The sequence below is a fragment of the Lagenorhynchus albirostris genome, chromosome 13 (assembly GCF_949774975.1).
Source record: "Lagenorhynchus albirostris chromosome 13, mLagAlb1.1, whole genome shotgun sequence".
Classification (NCBI taxonomy): domain Eukaryota; kingdom Metazoa; phylum Chordata; class Mammalia; order Artiodactyla; family Delphinidae; genus Lagenorhynchus; species Lagenorhynchus albirostris.
The window spans coordinates 31646801-31666121 of record NC_083107.1 but is presented as its reverse complement, the minus strand read 5'-3'; the positions used below and the strand labels follow the sequence as shown (position 1 = coordinate 31666121).

Sequence of the window (19321 nt, the reverse complement as noted above, 5' to 3'; positions counted from 1 at the left end):
GATTAGATATACTTAATATTACAGTGGGAATCCAGTGGGAAATTGCTGGAAATGTCCCAGCAGTAATTTTTTTATCCTTTGGCAACACAACAGCATGGAGAGTGTATGTGTATGTGGATATCATTTTACTCACATCCTTTTGAAAAGGAATTTGTTGGGACTGCCTTATTCTGGAGCCTGCAAAGGCTTCAGGAGGTACTTGCCTACCCGCCACGCTTTGTCCGGGAAGTTATATGCAAAATTGTGAGTGCTTAGGGTGTACTTTTCTAAGGAATGGGTCCACAGTTTTAATCAGGTTTCCAAAGCGCTTGGCTGAGATGAACCATCGCTACGTAACCATAAACATTTTGTGCTGATTCTTAAAGAGCATCATTTTGATTGGAAAAACACGGGTTTTCTATGTTAAAGTGAAGTAATCTTCTGGTATTTACTTCCTTTTGAAGATTTCTTACGTAGTTAGAACTATCAGTAATATAAGAGCAAATATATTTCTTGGGCAGTTGCTAAAATTTGGGATACTGAACTTTTACCGTCTTGAGTTTTGGGCCTCTCCCTGGGCAAACATCCCCAACCCCCAGGGAATCAGCACTGCTTGGGGCTTGAAAGGGAAACAAAATGTTAGAGGAAACCCAGCTAATTCCTGGAATGGAATAATGAAGAAAAAATAGAGGTAATAAATCTGACTATATCACAGTGGTAGTTGCAGTGGGAGTTGATCTTGACCTGGATCAAATCACTTCTTCAAATTCTTCTCTAAGGCCTGGACATGAAATCTAATAACCAAAAACCTCAGCGATGCTTATCCGTATTTCTGTGGCGTCTGTCATGCTAACCTGTGATTATTTTAGTGTCTGCCTCCCACCCTAAAGCCTCCGATCTTTAGATTCTCAGTATCTAGTACAATTTCGGACACATCATGTAACAGTTTATTAACATATTAATTGCTACTTGGCTGGGGAATGAGCATGAAAGAGGAGTATTTTCTTAGATATTCAGTGGCCGGTAAGGGAAGAGAACTTGTTTCCTCCTAGTCGTTCCAGAAGATTTGGACTCCAATTCTCATCCTATCTAGAGAAGAAAGCTCATGTTCATTGAGCATCTGGGAAAGAGACCTGATTTTCCTGATTCCAGAACCATGGGACAGCATGCTTAATGTTAGATTATTGAGTACACGGTGACAGTGTACATAACTATCCTACAGCTTGCAAAATGCTTGGATTATACAAATGTTAATTACTCATTTGGTGAAAGAAATCATTCAGAGACACCAGTAATCTGAAGGAGGTTTGGGAGAGCAAGGACTCGCTAATTTGATCTGGCTAGCTGATAAATTTATAATGCCCAAGGTTAGTAAAAGGTGGAAGTGGCAGTGGACTTTAGCTTAAAATGTGAGCTAATTTAATGAGCGATTTTTGAGCATGTGGGAATTTCTGAAGACTAAGAATTGTTTGAAGAACTTCCCTGGTGGTGCAGTGGTTAAGAATCCGCCTGCCAATGCAGGGGACACCGGTTCGAGCCCTGGTCCAGGAAGAGCCCACATGCCGCACAGCAACTAAGCCAGTGCGCCACAGCCACTGAGCCTGTGCTGTAGAGCCCGTGCACCACAACTACTGAAGCCCGCACGCCTAGAACCCATGCTCTGCAGTAAGAGAAGCCTGCACACCGCAGCTAGAGAGAGCCCACGTGCAGCAGCAAAGACCCAATGCAGACAAAACAAAAATCCATTCTATAAAACAAAAATTGTTTCAAGACATGTATGAGCTTGAACAGCATTTCTTTCTAAGTCCTGGAAAGTATCCAGAAAGATTTCTACCATCTTGTCTACTCTTTCTTTTAAACTGTGGTAAAATAGACATGATTCACCATTCTAGCCATTTCGAACTGTACAGCTCAGTGACACTAAGTACGTTCTCATGCAACCATCATCCACCATTTCCAGAACTTTTATCTTCCCCATCTGACAGTGTACCCATTCAACACTAACTCTACCTCCCCCTCCTCCTGGCCCTTGGGAACCACCATTCTACTTTCTGTCTCTATGAGCTTGACAACTCCAGGAACTTATATAAAAAACACAGTATTGGGCTTCCCTGGTGGCACAGTGGTTGAGAGTCCGCCTGCCCATGCAGGGGACACGGGTTCGTGCCCCGGTCCGGGAAGATCCCACATGCCGCGGAGCTGGGCCCGTGAGCCGTGGCCGCTGAGCCTGCGCGTCTGGAGCCTGTGTTCCGCAACGGGAAAGGCCACAACAGTGAGGCCTGCGGACCGCAAAAACCCCCCCAAAAAACAGTATTTGTTCTTTTGTGACCGGCTCTTTTTTCTTAGCATGTCTTCAAAGTTTATGTGTGTTACAGCATGTGTCAAAATTTCCTTTTATGGCTGAGTAACATCCCATTGTATGTATATACCACATTTTGATTATCCATCTGTCATGGATGTTTTGGTTGCTTTCAAGTTTTGGCTACTGTGAATAATGCCGCTATGAACACGGGTGTGCCAACACTTCTAGTCCCTACTGTCACTTCTCTTGGGCAAGTATCCAGAAGTGGAATTTCTGGGTCATATGGTAAATCTGTGTTTAATTTGAGGAACCATTATACCATTTTTCCACAATGACTACACCATTTGATATCCACACCAGCAATGCACAACAAGCCTTCCAGCTGCTTCATATCCTTACCAACACTTTTATTTGGCTGATGGCAGTGCTGACGGGCCTGAAGTGGTATCTTGTTTTAGTTTGCATCTCCATAATGACTAGTGATACTGAGCATCTTTTCACGTGGTGGTGGCAATTTGTGTATCCTTCTGGAGAAATATCTCTTCACGTCCTTTTGCCCACTTTTTAATCAGGTGGTTTTTGAGTCGTAGTCTTGACATATTCTAGATAGCAATCTCTTAGCAGATACACGATTTACAAATGTTTTCTCCCATTCTGTGCATTGCTGTTTCACTTCGTCATCTTTTCTACTCTTAAGACCATTAGAACTAGGTAAAGAAAGGGAGACCTAGGGTTTAAAATGTTAACTATTGGTTTAGGCCTAACTAACCTATACTCCTAGTTCAAAGAGCCAAGGAATCCAGTGCACAGTATCTCATAACTAGTGCATGCCTGACACTATGGGTGTTCTGGGTATAAAACACCGAGAGCCCATAATTCACGTGGGCCAGGTACATCATTTCCCGTCACAAGAACCTCAAGTGCTTATTACAGTGCAGGCATGGCGTGGGAACCCTCCAGAGTTGCTGAATGAATAAAAGTCTCAAAATTATACTAATGCTTACCTTTTATGAAGTGAGAAAATAGTGGATAGAATTTAACATCACAACCTGTAGAAACAAGGTGTCTCCTATTACCTAATTCATTGATTACGTATTCATTAAACACTAAGAACTAGGCAGAATCTAGACAACCAGGTCTATCAGTGAACAAGGGACAGAAATCCCTGCCCTTCGGGAGCTTTCATTCGTGTCATTTCCATAACCGGGGAAGACAAATACAAAATGCTTAAGTGAATCATGTCAGAAGAGGTTAAATGCTATGGAAGAAAACAGTGGGGTAAAGGAGAATCAGGTGTATTAGTGTGTTTAAATGGTGGCCAGGAGAGTTCCTGTTGAACCAGGACACGGCTGAAACCCTTGGAAGCATTCCCTGTGGGTAGCCTGGGGGGTGAAGAGACGGTGCACAGGCCTACAGAGGAAGCACGCCAAAGGCTTGGGGAAGCACGGAGGCAAAGGAGGCTGGAAGCAGAGGGAGGGTGACACACCGGGTTCTGCAGGTCACTGTGATGACTTGTGTTTTCACCCAGTGACAGAGCAGACTTACTTATGGCTCATAGTCAAAGATCAAATGTCAACTTACTAGAGTTTTTAAAAAATGTGAAAGAGTGAAAAACGACTATCCAACGGCCGGGAAAGCCTGAAGACCACTGTGAATACACTCAATCAAGTTTCAAATATTTTATTTTCTTATTCATACAGTATGAAGTTTTCTAAAGATCCCACAACATGATGTTTCATGCAGAAGAAAAACTAAACATTCAACATAAACCATCCCTCCCCACCCACCCACGCACGCTAAAAAAAAAAAAAAAAGAAAAAGAAAAAGAAAAAACCCTCAGTCCCCAGTAAGGAAATAATGTTTGCACTATTTTTCTGTAATGCCAGCCAAGATATGCACAAGCAAGAGAAATAGAAAGCATTTGCTAAAATATTTGTAACAAATACTTATGTACAAAAAATTCACAAAAGACTAGTTCCCCCCCTTGAAGCAGAGCACATGGCAGTTGACACTGGAACAGATCAAACCACTGGCTGGGATTATAAGCCACGTACTGATCCAGAGGAAGAAAGTTACATGTAGTGGAGATTTTCAGTTTGAACATTAACATTTCCAAAGTTTGGCAACATTATGTTTTTAAATTATGCAAATTATGTAAACAAGAGGTACATACTTTAAATCGATCTACATGCAAAACTCCATGTCATGCAAGGACACCAAGCACCGGGATTTCTCTCACAGACAGAGCCCATGGCGTGCAGCACTCAGCTGAAGGAACAGCGATGGCAGGCGGGTGTGCCCAAATTAAGATTCTTTCCTCTTGATTCAACCTGCCTTTTCCCACTCATGATTATAAAACCAGTTTTCTAGAAAAACTATATAGGGAAAGACTACAGTCCTACAAAGCTAACCAGAATGTCTTCTTCCAGCCAATAGTACCTTTGCAGAAAAGGGAAGGGATAATATCAAGTGGTGGAACATGGTAAACTACTTTTATATCACACAAATTTATTAAGTTACCTGTTACGTATGTGGGCAAATCAAGAACACCATTATGCACTCTCTATGCCTTGTGGTAAAGAAATTTAAGAGGTATAAGTTTGGATATAATTTTGCTCTTCTGTGGCATATAGATTAGTAAGGTTTCTCCCATGTAAGTCATAAATAAGTATATGTGGGTGTAGAGATACACACATGCACATTAAATATCACCAGTTTTAGATTAGCTGCAAGTCTTTTGAAACAGAGAAAGGAAATTTATGGTTTAAACGTAAGCTTAATGACAATTTACCACCCATGTGATGAAACAAATAAACGGATATCCTAAGCAGTTACATGATTATTTCAGGAACTCTTCAATAAGTCATGTCCGAGATAAATCAGGATTGCCTCAGATAGCTTCTGTCCTTTGCGAATAAAATCACAACAAACTGACACTTACTCAGGGACATCTAGTGAATGTAATGGCTCCTAGTTATGAAGTAACAGAATGAGGTGGCCATAAGCTCTGTGCTGTTGCTATATGAACACAAGAGCAGCAGCGCTGAACTATACTTTCTGCTCAAGCAGAGACGTCGTCAAAGCTGCGCAGCAATGAGACACAGCCCCTGGAAATATATCACAGGTATAAATAAAGTTACAAACTCCTTTGTTACAAAAATGTAATCAAGGTAAATAATAAGATGTTAACAAATGCTTTGTCAATCTCTCAAAAGAGAAAGGGCAGGACAAGGAAAATAGCTGGCCTAACACCTGGCTCAAATTGTACAATCTTCAATCTATATATAAAACTGTGTGAAATAAAAGTAAGGATGTTGAATATTCTGCTTGGCACTTTTGTACTCTATCATTTTGCTTCTGAATCAAGTATATTAAATTAAAGCCAACCTACTACACATATAGAAAGCTACATATATCTATATATAAATATTTACATATGTATATATAGATACTTTCTTGTTATAAAAGATGAAGAAAAATAAATTAAAAAGCCAACCCCTTCCCTTTCTTCACCACATTGATATGCTCTTTTCATGCTGCTGTCCTTCAGCTTTAAAGTGCTACACTGAGTTATTGAGAGAATAAGAGTTCAATAACACTTAGTTGGCTTCATGAGGCTCATGTTGGAAAATGTGGCTTCACAGAGAAAAATACTTCCATTTAAATACACAGAGAGCATTGCTGGACGTCTTGAGCAGATCTTCAGAGATGGAGAAGAAAGCAAAAGTGTTGGGTGGTACTCTTTACAGAAGAGTCACACGTCTACCACCATCTTTTTGTGAATATCGAGGCCGCCTACAACCTGCAACAGAGAGAACAAATCAAACTTGACCAGGTTCGACGGACTCCCTTGTACTAGTCTAACCACCTTACCAAAACTACAGCTTAAAAAACATACTACTTTAGCCATTTCCAGAAGCTGTTGTTTTTAAAAACCTGCATTGCCTTTTGTTAGAACTTACGTGGCTTCCTTCTCCTAGGATAACATTTTCTTGTGTTCTAGCACTAGGGCTGGCAAATTTTTCTGTAAAGGGCTAGGCAGTAAATATTTCAAGCTCTGTAGGCCATGTATAGTTTCTCTTGAATTCTCTTCTCCCATTTTTTTTTTTAAACACCACTTTAAAATGAAAAAACTTTTTTAGTTCAAAAACATACAAAACAGGCCACATGCAGGACTTGGCCCACTCTTTGGTCTGTCGTTTCGACATGGCCTTTAGTAGTTTAATATTAAATGATAACCAGATGTTACCATAAAAACTGTCAGAAACCAAATGCAGGCTTCACTGTCAGTCTGTTCTACAATATATCAAAAAGTAATAAATGAATAAAATTTTCTGCACATTACTTTCCCATGGAGTCAAATACTTGTAAAGTTGTTACAGACACCTCAGTGAATACTGACATGGCCATGTGAAGTGCAATTACCTGTATTATTATTTGGGGCATAAGTTTTATTAAGTATAACCTATATAAAGAAAGTAAACCATAAATGTTCACAGCCTGATGAATTTTCAGAGCGAACACCCAAGTAAACAGCAGCCAGGGAGGGCATCACTGGGGCTCTTCCGTGGCCCCCTTCCCGCACTGGCCACCTCCCTCCTCCCAAGCCACCGCCCGCCAGAGGTGGTCACTATCATGATTTAACACCATAGGTTACTCTGGTCTGCTTTTATACATTTTATAAATGAAATCTTTTGTGTCTGGCTTGTTTCACTCAGTGTTGTTTGTGAGATTCATCCATGTTGTTCTGCATAGCTACATCTGTATTATTTTTAAACCTTAAAAATTTTTTTTTGAAAAAGAAAGCTTAAACAGCCAGCTAGTTCTACAACTTCTGTTATGAAAACAGCAGTTTGCTATCCTGCCCTCAAATTTCTTTTTACTTAGAGGCAATCATTTAGAATTTTCAGCTGATTCTCAGTATTTACCTATAGGTGTCCAAATAACACCCCTACATTGCTTTTTCTTGGATTCAAAGTTTTAGGCATCATCCACTGACTTCCCACCACAGAAGATGAAGATTATACTTTCACACACACCTCTCCCTTCTGTCTCCTACCACATATACTTCCCACCTCTCCCACGCTTCAAATAATTGTATCTTTTTTTTGATTAGGCAGAAATTCAGCATTTTATTTATGACTATATAGAATACTACTTACAGCAGAAGAGAATTGTGTACTATAGTTACTTTTTCTTTCCTGCACATTTGTTTTGCTACAGTTAATAACTGATCTTTTTCCTTGCCAGGTGTTCTATGTATTTATCATTAATTCAACCCTAAACTTTGTTCTAAACGCACTTAAATATATTATGTAATTCTATCAATTTTACTGTCTTGAAATCACTCCCAGAGCTTTCCAACCTGCTCCCATCCAGGCCTGTCATCTATGGATCCTCCTTCACCATCATCCTAGAGATTTCCTTCTTTCATGTTGGACCTTCTGCTTCCTGGATCCCACATTGTCTTCTTTTTTTGATTTATAACCTTTTTATAGTGGGAGCACATCCTCTAGTAGTTTCCCAGAAAGGGAGGCCTTGCATACCTAAAATGTCTTTATTTCCACCACCTAGTTTGAGTTTACTGAGAGTTCTCACTTGAAAATAACTGTCCCTCAAAATTGTGAAGGCAATGCTTCCATTGCCTTCCAGTTGCCAACTCTGCTGAGAAATTTGCCACCATTATGATTCTTTGTATGACACCCTTCCCCTACCCCTCTACTTTAGCTCTTTGGAAGTTTGTAGAACCATCTGTTTGTTTTAAAATTTCATGACAATGTGCCTAGGCCCACATTTTTATATACTATGCTGGGTACTCAGTAAGTCTTTTTGGTCAAAGAAGCTCATTACTTTTGATTCTGACATATTTTCTTGATTCATTTTTGACATTTCCTTCCCTGCATTTTCTTTCTGGACCCCTAGCATCTGGGTGTTAGACCTCCTAGAATCTACTTCAAAGTTTAAATGTCCGAGAGCTCTTTTATATATTCTCCAATTTTTGTTTCAAAAATCCAATATATTATATCCCTGAGGATAACCATGACAGATTTTTGTTCTACTTTGAAAGTTGTCACTGGCCTTGCATAGCCTGCTTCTCCAAGCTTCTTTTTCAGGTGTTATCTCATCTCTATAATCCATTTTAGAGGCTTTTCCTTGAATGTCTGGTGATCCATGGCTCTCTGCTCCTGTGGAAAGGGCACTAGAGCCTCCACATACAAAGTGGGGCTGTTGACTGTGGCCTGCGCTTTGAGTGATCAGTTAAGACCATTTCTGGAGATCAGATTTCCCAAAGAGGGCTGTCCCACCTCTTGCCTGGAGGGTACAAGTCTAGCTGCCAGGGAATCAGGTTAGGGAACTGAGCCTTTCAGGGATTCCACCTTATAAACCAAGTTGCTTCTCAGCTTTCCAAGTTTCTACCTTAGAATTTTTACTCCTGTCTGCTAAACCAATTAACCATTCAACTTTATAAGTTGCCAAATCTAGTTAACTATCCTCTCTGCTATTCACTTGGTCCTTGTGGGTTTATAACCTTTTGTTTTTAACCCATTTAATTTCAGTGGAGGTTTGAGAGGAAGCAAAAGTAAATAGATGTGTTCAGTCCACCAACTTTAATCCTGTCACTAATCATTTATAGTATTTGTGCATGGTAAAGTATTCTGAAAATGTTAAAGTAGGTATGTAGTATGTGATCTTATTTAAAATAACTTCCTTGGGACTTCCCTGGTGGCTCAGTGGTTAAGAATCCGCCTGCCAATGCAGGGGACACAAATTCAAGCCCTGGTCCGGGAAGATCCCACATGCCATGGAGCAATTAAGCCCATGCACCACAACTACTGAGCCTGCGCTCTAGAGCCCATGAGCCACAACTACTGAGCCTATGCACCACAACTACTGAAGCCCATGCGCCTAGAACCCATGCTCCGCAACAAGAGAAGCCACTGCAATGAGAAGCCCATGCACCATAACGAAGAGTAGACCCCGCTCGTCGCAACTAAAGAAAGCCCATGGACAGCAATGAAGACCCAATGCAGCCATACATACATACATACATACATAAACTGTCTTTCTCTTTCACTGTTATAGCTTAAGAAATCAGAATAAAGAAAAATCAATGAAGCCAAAGTTAAGAGCTTGATAAATGTTCCAAAAAGTTGGCTTAATACACAAAACATTTTTCTTCATTCCTGAACTATGCCCTCCAAAAATACAAGTAAAGGCAATTTATCACAAAATGCTGAAAAACAAACTCAAAGCTTAGCTTATGTCTTCAGTGTAAACAGTACCATTTCTATACCTAGGGATGTATTTTAATTTCCTTTCACTGGTAAGTGATTTACATGCAAGTTTTAGTTTATATTTACTAAATGCAAGTAGTCTTCACTTATATACATCCTTTCCATTAACACTCCAGTCAAGAGTTTCCCTTTTTTGTTTTGTTCCCTCAAGTCTTGGAATTATTTTTTTTTCCTTCTTTCGAAAACTGGCTGCTACCTATGATGCCACTACCAGCATGGTCTCAGGTCGCACACAATGCGATGTCCGTCCACGGGAGTCCTTCAGCAAGTACTGGCAACAGTGAAGGAGGAAGGACTTCCCTGGTGGCGCAGTGGTTAAGAATCCACCTGCTAATGCAGGGGACACGGGTTAGAGTCCTGGTCTGGGAAGATCCCATATGCCGCGGAGCAACTAAGCCCATGCACCACAACTACTCAGCCTTCGCTCTAGAGCCCATGAGGCACAACTACTGAGCCCATAGGCCACAACTACTGAAGCCCAAGTGCCTAGAGTCTGCACTCGGCAACAAGAGAAGTCAACGCAATGAGAAGCTCATGCACTGCAACAAAGAGTAGCCCCCGCTCGCTGCATCTAGAGAAAGCCCGTGCACAGCAACAAAAACTCAACGCAGCCAAAAATAAATTAATTAATTTATAAAAAAACAGTGAGGGAGGAGACACAACGGAGGGACAGGACACAGAGCAGTACCACCTGGCACGGGTTCCAAATCTCAAGGCTCAAGCCTATCTAATCTCTTCCAAAAAGACCTCGAGTGTTCTTTAAACTAGAGCACCACCCTACTTTTTGAAACAAAATGCAAAGATAGTATTCCCTTGAGATGAAGAAAGATCCTTAAAGGATCACATGAACTTCTACTTAAATGCTGAAGTAGATACTTAAGTCCTTATATAACACACAAAGTAATTTGTTTTCCCTGGTGTCATCTAAGTAAAAAATGAGAAGAAGAGGAAAGTCTTTTATAGAAAGATTTCCCAGTCATGATTGAAATTTTTCAAAACTTTTTCTTTGTTATCTTTGTCTTTCCTTTGCATTGCTCAGTATCTCTAGCTTACAGTTAAAACTGCTTTTAACACATCAAAAAGTTAGTATCTTTGCTTTAGGAGCAGGAGTAAAGAAGAGAAGTAGTAAACTGGAAGCTAAGCCGTTGCCCCAGTTTCCACCTAGAGCTAGTTGTCGAGGCCTTCCCACAACTGTAGCCCCTGCCTCTGTGGAGCCCTTGCCCCAGCGTACAAGGACTACCCATCAGTAGCTTAGAAAAATAAAATCACCCTTTTACAAGGCCTAGCTGCTGAGTTTAAGACGGACAGGGACTCCATTTCTGTTGTCCTCATGAAACCAAGCCTCTGGATTCCTAGCTGAAACTCATGAACTCATATTTCCCACAAAAGTATTTTCAAACAACCTAGCTGTTCATTTGGGAGGCTACCAATAATAAGTAAAAGTTACTAGTACCATTCTTGTGGCATTTTATCAGACAATCACTGAGAATAAAATCAGTAACACTTACAACAAAGAACATTTCAAAACCTTGAATATGGAGCAATTAGGCAAAATCAAAAGTAGAAATGTCTAGGGCAAAATAAAGGAATTCTCTATTAAGTGGTATTAAAAATGTTTTCATGAAGTGTAACTAATGAATGTACTTACAGCACAGAATTCTTCAAAGGATATTCTTCCATCTCCATCCTTATCTGCATTTATTATGGTTTTGTCCACGATTTGCTGTAACTGTGTATCTTTCAGATTGTTCCCCACCATCATCTTCAGCACCTGGAAGAGTTCCCCATTGGAAATATAGCCATCTTTATCCATGTCATAGATACGGAAAGCAACTAAAAAGAGAGTAAGGAGAATCAATGGCAAAATCAAAGGCAATCACAAACGAATACTTTCAATGAGAGAGAGAACAATAAGCTGCCAAACAATTAGAATTCTACTCTGAGGACAGCTCCTTCCTACACAGAGATGTCTCTAGGTGAAAATGGTTAAGAGTATATGGGCTATGGGACTTCCCTGGTGGTCCAGTGGTTAAGACTTCACCTTCCAATGCAGGCGGTGGGTTTGATCCCTGGTCAGGGAGCTAAGATCTCACATGCCTCATGGCCAAAAAACCAAAACATAAAACAGAAGCAACAAATTCAATAAAGACTTTAAAAATGGTCCACATTGGGCTTCCCTGAATCCGCCTGCCAGTGCAGGAGACACGGGTTCGAGCCCTGGTCCTGGAAGATCCCACATGCCGTGGAGCAGCTAAGCTCGTGCACCACAACTACTGAGCCTGCGTTCTACAGCCCGCGAGCCACAACTACTGAGCCTGTGTGTCACAACTACTGAAGCCTGCGTGCTAGAGCCTGTGCTCCGCAACAAGAGAAGCCACCACAACGAGAAGCCCATGCAGTGCAACAAAGAGTAGCCCCCGCTCGCCGCAACTAGAGAAAGCCCACGCACAGCAACGAAGACCCAATGCAGCCAAAAAATCAAAAAAAAAAGAAAAAAAAGAAAGGTCTACATTGAAAAAATCTTAAAAAAAAAAAAGTGTATATGAGCCATGGAATCAAGACTGCTTTGGCCAATTAGTGTAGCCTAGTGGTAAGTTATTTACCCTTCCTAAGCTTCATTTTCTGCACATATTTAATTGGGGCTAATAACAGTTCTAACCTCTCAGGTTCTTTACAGTACCGAATGAGATAATATACAATCAAAGACAGCAAATGCTATTACTATTATTCTCATTTGTATCAAAAAGAGTTCGTTTGCAAAGGATGTTTGCATATAGCCTGCACCTCAGAGAACTGTTATAAATACAACATCTCTCTAGTTAAGAGCTGAATGTTTTAAAAAGATATCAGATGTTCCCTATGATAGAGGCAGCCTATGTAAACCAAAATAGTGGACTTCTGGCTAAATAATTCTGAATACAACGAGTGTAAATAAAGTTAACCTAATCATATTAGAGCATTTCTTCTCACTTTCATGCCAACATTTTATAATAACTATAAATGGAATATAATCTTTAAAACTGTGAATCACTATATTGTACACTTGTAACTTATAAAACACTGTACATCAACTATACTTCAATTTAAAAAAAATCTCTTATCTAAGACATGTAATTCATATGGCTGTAGAAGGAAATTCTATTTTCCTTCTATCCAACTAAAAGCAACAATGACACATCATTAAAAAATGCAAACTGCAAATGTCCAGAAAGGATTTTCTCCAGAATGTACAATTTTTGTTATGTTTACTAAGGATCTAGAATAAAAGACATCTTTTAGAATATTTTAAAAGGAGGTTATAATGCAGTATGGGGTAGTGGTCTTAAGAGGGAGAATGAACTCAGTGAAGAGAAATACTTACACCTCAACTTCTGTTCCTTATCTCCTTTGACACTGAACTGAGAGACTCCCTCAATGAACTCTGAATAAGAATAAAATATGTTTACAAATCAGAAGTTTCCATTTTTTACAAAGAAAAACAACACATACCCACACACACACACACACACACACACACACACACACACACACAAACCCCTACGTGCTGACAAAAAGATATTTTCTTGCTGCAAAAGAAAATATTACTAGCTGTGTTTAAAACTGAAAAAGCCAAATTTGAAACTTCGTAACAAACGAGGTTCTATATATATACATTTTAATCTGAACCTGGAGTTCTCTAAAGTCAAATCAATTTAAACAAATATTTACTTACACTACAGAGCATAACACTCAAAAAAAAACCCATATTCTTTAAGCTATTTAACTCTTTTTTCTTAGAATATGACAAAAGGAGGCTTTAAAAAAATTTACATTGTTTGGCAGAAAAAAAAAAATTTTGGATTTCTGGCTCCAAAATTCAGAATCATTTAAATAAACTGTTGGATGTTTCATTAACAAATGGTCATTTTTCTTCACTGCCTGCTAAACACTAAATCATAACCAGTTTTAAAGCCCTTTACTTATAATCCAATTCCTCAAACTAAAATAACAAAATCTGTTGATTCCCTGGTGAAATGAAATGTTTATTTACTTTAAAGTGTAGAATCAAATGGTTAATATTAGCAAAAGCGCTACTGTCTTCGTAAAATCTTAGATTAACTAAATTAATCCTTTCTATGATAATACTCATATCCTTATTACTTCAGCTTACTTTTTATTGCTGACTTAGTATTAAGTCTCATTCTTTTATAAAAGGTTTTAAAAATGTAGCTTCTAATATTGTAAGTTTCCCTAAAGTGAGACTAATTTTCGAACAACAAAAGAAATTCTAAATCCCATTTTTCAGATTACCTTAAAGGGCAATTTGATCATTTATGACCCCAAAAGTAAAAGATCTTATTAGCCCATTAAGGTTCATATATCACAGACTTTGAGGTTTTAATGTAATCTATCTTTATAAGAAAACCAGTAATACACATTCAAGAAAAACTAAATTTTTCAGACATTTTTGTACACAGAGCTGTAAGACGCTATTCACAGATTATCTAACTGGTAGTTTAAAAAAAACTACTTCCTTACCTTTAAAGTCTACTTCTCCATTCCCATCTGTGTCAAATATATCTATTACTCGCTGTACTAAGGGATTCTGTTGTAACTCAGGCAGAGACATGAACTCTTCCACACTCAAAGAACCAGAATTGTCCAAATCGAGCTTCTTAAATCTCTTTCCTAGCCTTTTAATTTCATCAGCATCAACTAAAAGCAAACAAAAAGAGGCAGCAAGATTTAACAAACGATTTTGTGATAATTATAGAAAAAAAATTCACCACTTATCCAAGAGTTTAATTTCCAACTTAAAGAGTTGCATATACGATTGACTAATTTCTTATAACAAAGAAAATATATCATAAAATTTTTTTTGTTACCCTTTTGTTTGTCTGCACCTGCCATAACATACAACCAACTGTATGCTGAGTAAGATATTACAAGATTAACAATGCTAAGCTGATCATGGAAGTCACGTGGTTTTACCAGGCAGACTAAATCAATCTCTATGTACCAGGCACTCTAATTTTCACTTATCTTGTAAAATTTTAATTTAGTTTATTTCTAGCAGTTCGTGGTTCAAAATTTGAACATGGTTTGAACACAGTTCAATATTCAAAGCCTCCCTCCAACGTTGCCAGCTTCTTGAATATTCTTCTAAAGATATTCTTTGCAAATATGAGCAAAGAAAACCCAGCATTTTTAGATTTTAATCCTTTAATTAAATTTTTAAGAAAAAATTTTATAAAGGTTAAATTTTTAAAGGTTACTATCCGTTTACAGTTATTACCAATATCCTAAAAATCAGGCCCAGATCTTTAAAACAGATCAAACCCGCCTTGGCAGCACCATCAAGTGCTTCAGCTTTGCACTTCGTACAAGCTAAATATAAAGAATTCCAACTTTTGGCACCAACTTTCATCAAAGATTTTTTTCTGCTACTTGGGATCATACTCCCTTAAAACAGACGAACAAGGAAAAACAAACAAACCTCACCCTTTTGACTCATCTTGTGACTCAGAGATACTGTTTTTCATATGTTTTGCCAAGCTGAAACTCATGTTATTTTTCCACTTTTTGTAAGGATACCTTTGGGAGGATTATCTTTTTTAGTAGTTGGAAGTGCCTACATATTCAATTTACATTATATTATACAAAGTATTGTAAGAGTTAATCTTATAGTCATACATATATGTATGTCTCTAAAATTTAAGATATTAAAAACTTAGATATTTTAGTCTGAGTTTATAATATAGGTATATATTATAATAATATAGGTATTACTATGGAATGTTTACATGGAAAACAGCAAATTAAATTGTTGAGACCATACCCAGATCACTGCACCCTTGAATATACTCAGGAATAAATGTGAAATCTAGATGGTTTCCTATTTTAACAAGTGATTTCAAGAATCTTATTACCACATAAAATAATTAAGAAGTTGCCTTTAGAGAGCTCATGTTGCTACAGTAAGTTTAAATAAATATTTCCAACTGGACATATTAACGCTAGAGAGTATATAATATTAATAGAGATAGAAAGGTTGCTTATTCATTCATCATCTTCTCAGATGAAGAAACATTAACCACCTCTCTTTATTATACATATATTTTTTATCATTTAGAAAAAAAGAATGTAAGAGATTCCCAACAGTAGCAAAGAGATGCAGGCCTCTGGCTCTTCAAGCACTGTTATTACTATACACACACACCAAGCTGCTACTCCACTGTTAGGTGATTTTGAGGTTTCTCAGAATGAAAAAGAAAAGGAATAAGCAGAATGGTAGAAAAATAAATTTTCCTCAAATTTTAGCCAATTCTCCAAATTTGTAAAACAGTAATAAGTAGCAACAAGACTACTCCTTCAGGAAATTCTTTTAATAGCCACTTTATAAATAATTTATTACCTATTAGTCCATAAACAATTTAAAACAAAATAAAGCAAGTCTTATCAAATCCTCCTAGTGATAATAGTATCTTCAAAGAAACAACTAAATGCAATGTGGGATCCTGAATAGAATTCTGGAAAAGAAAAACTTTCCAGTGTCACAATTTCTTTTTTCACTAAAATATACAGTTTAACAGTACTGTAAAAATGTTAATTTCTTGATTTTGATAATGATAATTGCACTTTAAGTCTGTGAGATGTTACCATCAGAGTAAGCTTGGGTGAGTGATATTTGGGAACTCTATGATTTTTGCAACATTTTTGTAATTTTTCCTTAAGCCTCCTCCTATTTGTAACAACTCTTAATTTTTCTCCTTGTGTTTCATGACTTTGAAACTTCTGATCCAGTATTTTGTAAAATATCCCTCAGAGTGAGTTGCTGATGTTTTTTTCATGATTAGAATGCTTTGGGGCAAGAATACCATAGAAATGATATGTCCTTCGCAGTGCATCATTATCAAGGGGTTCATGTCAACATGTCTTTTCACTAGTGATGCTAATTTTGATCACTTGGCTAAGGTGGTTTCTGCCAGATTTCTCCACTATAAATCTACAATCTTTCCCTCTGTATTAAAATATATTGGGAGGGGGCTTCCCTGGTGGCGCAGTGGTTGAGAGTCCGCCTGCTGATGCAGGGGACACGGGTTCGTGCCCCGGTCCGGGAAGATCCCACGTGCCGGGGAGTGGCTGGGCCCGTGAGCCATGGCCGCTGAGCCTGCGTGTCCAGAGCCTGTGCTCCACAACGGGAGAGGCCGCAACAGTGAAAGGCCCGTGTACCGCAAAAAAAAAAAAAAAAAAAAAATATTGGTGGGGGAATACTCTGAGACTATTCAAATATCCTACTTTCTCCTCAAACTCTGATCTAATTGGAGCATCATCTAGGTAGGTCTTGTTTGCAAAATTTTATTACTGTGGTATTGCCTAATAATGATTTTCTTTTTCCCTCATTATTAACTGGACTATTCCTGTCAAAAAACAAAACAAAACAAACCTGTCCCCTTTCCCTATTTGTTTCTTTATTCAATTATTCGTATCAGCATGGATTCATGGGTACTTATTTTATCCTATGGGTTAAAATCCAATGTCACATTACCTGTTAACCAAATTATTCCAGCTTTCTTCTTTAGGTACTACCTCAAGCTGGCTCCTGTGTGACTTTTCAACAATCCCCAATTTGAGCATTTCCTTATTTCCTGGCACCATAAAATGTTCCATTCTCATCCTGACTATGTATTTAAGAAGATATGCCCCAATCTCGTTTGTATGGCAGGATATTTAGAACTATGCTATAGAATGAAAACTATAGATCCCTAATAAGGGATCTTAGAGGTACTGTGGAAAGAGCCCTCAGATATGATAAAATTACCTATGGAGAAACATGTGTTTTTTTTTAAAATTTATTTTTATTTCTGGCTGCTTTGGGTCTTCGTTGCTGCACGTGTGGGCTTTCTCTAGTTGTGGCGAGCGGGGGCTACTCTTGTTGCGGTGCGCAGGCTTCCCATTGCGGTGGCTTCTCTTGTTGCGGAGCACAGGCTCTAGGTGCGCGGGCTTCAGCATTTGTGGTGTGTGGGCTTCAGCATTTGTGGTGCGTGGGCTCAGTAATTGTGGCTCGTGGGCTCTAGAGCGCAAGCTCAGTAGTTGTGGCACACGGGCTTAGCTGCTGCACGGCATGTGGGATCTTCCCAGACCAGGGCTCGAACCCGTATCCCCTGCATTGGCAGGAGGATTCTTAACCACTGTACCACCAGAAGCCCCGAGAAACATGTACTGAATAACCTTGTAAAGACTAGCACAAGAATGAAGCCTTATAGTGTTGTCAATAGAAGCTATTGGGTAGTTTTTCAACATAAAGATTAATTTAAAAGTTTTAAAGTCTTCTGTAAAATTCATCTTCTACAAAAGTAATGACTGTATTTCCAATGTTATCCCAAATAAGAAATCAAAACCACTAGGGGGCGCAGATAAAACCTTCATAAGCAGCTCCAAAAAACTGCCTAATTTTATAACAGCCTTGTGATTACACTAGCAGTCTAATATTTATATTCTACACAGAATACTTTAACAGAACAAAGCAAAGAAAGCTCCCTATTAATACTGAAAGAGAATCAAAAGGGCATATTATGAAAAATGGACATTTGTGCTGTGTCTTTTCCTTACAAATGAAAAACTTTCATCCACTTTAAAAGGTCTAGGTTCTAGAGGTATATCATAATTTTCTAATGCAAGAGGCAACACATGCTCTTGGTGTTTCTAGATTAAAATTATGACACACTTAAAAATTATTAATTATCAAATATACAAGAGCTACACATCAGCACCAACAAAAGAATTATCAAGTTGTAATCAAAACGCTAAAAAGAAATTTTAAACCAACTTTGGGAAATAACTGATATTCCAAAAACGCATTATTAAATATACAATTCTACAGGTTTTGACAAACATATACACCTACGTAAGCAGCACTGCAATCAAGACAGAAGCACATTTCTATCATCCCAAAATGTTTCCTAAGGTCCTTTCCAGTCAATCACAAACACACCGCACCCCCTCCCCACCACAACCCTAGGCAACCACTGTCCTGCTTTCTGTAACTAAATTCTGTCTAGAATTTCACATAAATGGGATCATAGATACGTACTCTTGTGTCCATCTTCCTTTTCTCGTTAAGTTTTTGACACTAATCCAAGTTGTTTCATATGTCAGTAGCTTCTTCCTTTTTATGGCACAGTAGTATATATATAGTCCATTGTACGGATATACTACAATCAGTTTATGCATTCATCTGTTAACAGACATTCCTATTGTTTCGTTTGGGACTATTAGGAATAAAGATTCTAAGAATATTATACTTAAGTCTTTTTGTAAACAAATGTTTTCCTGGAATTGCTGGGTCATAGGGTAAGCATACATTTGACTTTCAGAAACTGTTAAAAAGTTTTCCAAAGTGGTGTATACCATTTTACACTCCCACTGGCAATATCTGAGAATTCCAGGAGCTCTACACCTCCTTGCCAACTCGTGAAATCGTGAGTCTTTCTAAGTTTAGCCACTCTGCTGGGTGGCAGCACTATGCAATTATAGTTTCAGCCTGCGTTCCTCTGAGGATTAATTATCTTGAGCATCTTTTTCATGTGATTATTGGCAGCTGATATATCTTCATTTAAGTGACTTCAAATATTTTACCCTTTTAAAAGGTGGGCTGTCTTTAAAAAGTTGTCTGATTCTCTCTTTATACTGATTAGTGCAAGTCCTTTGTCAGGTGTAGGCATTTCAAGTATCTTCTCCCAGCTTATAAGCTGCCTTTAAGGAG

General features: G+C 38.4%; 1 protein-coding gene across 1 annotated transcript in view; it reads right to left on the bottom strand.

The window, feature by feature from the left end:
• Nucleotides 1-3945: 3945 nt before the first annotated feature.
• PPP3R1 (protein phosphatase 3 regulatory subunit B, alpha) overlaps nt 3946-19321 on the bottom strand; it is a 59974-nt gene continuing 44598 nt past the window's right edge. Inside the window, exons 3-6 of the mRNA XM_060170058.1 lie at nt 14095-14271; nt 12938-12997; nt 11225-11409; nt 3946-6083 (exon numbers count right to left, since the gene is read on the bottom strand). Coding sequence (XP_060026041.1) covers nt 6036-6083; nt 11225-11409; nt 12938-12997; nt 14095-14271 — 470 coding nt within the window. The 3' untranslated portion in view covers nt 3946-6035. The remainder of the gene's footprint in view (nt 6084-11224; nt 11410-12937; nt 12998-14094; nt 14272-19321) is intronic.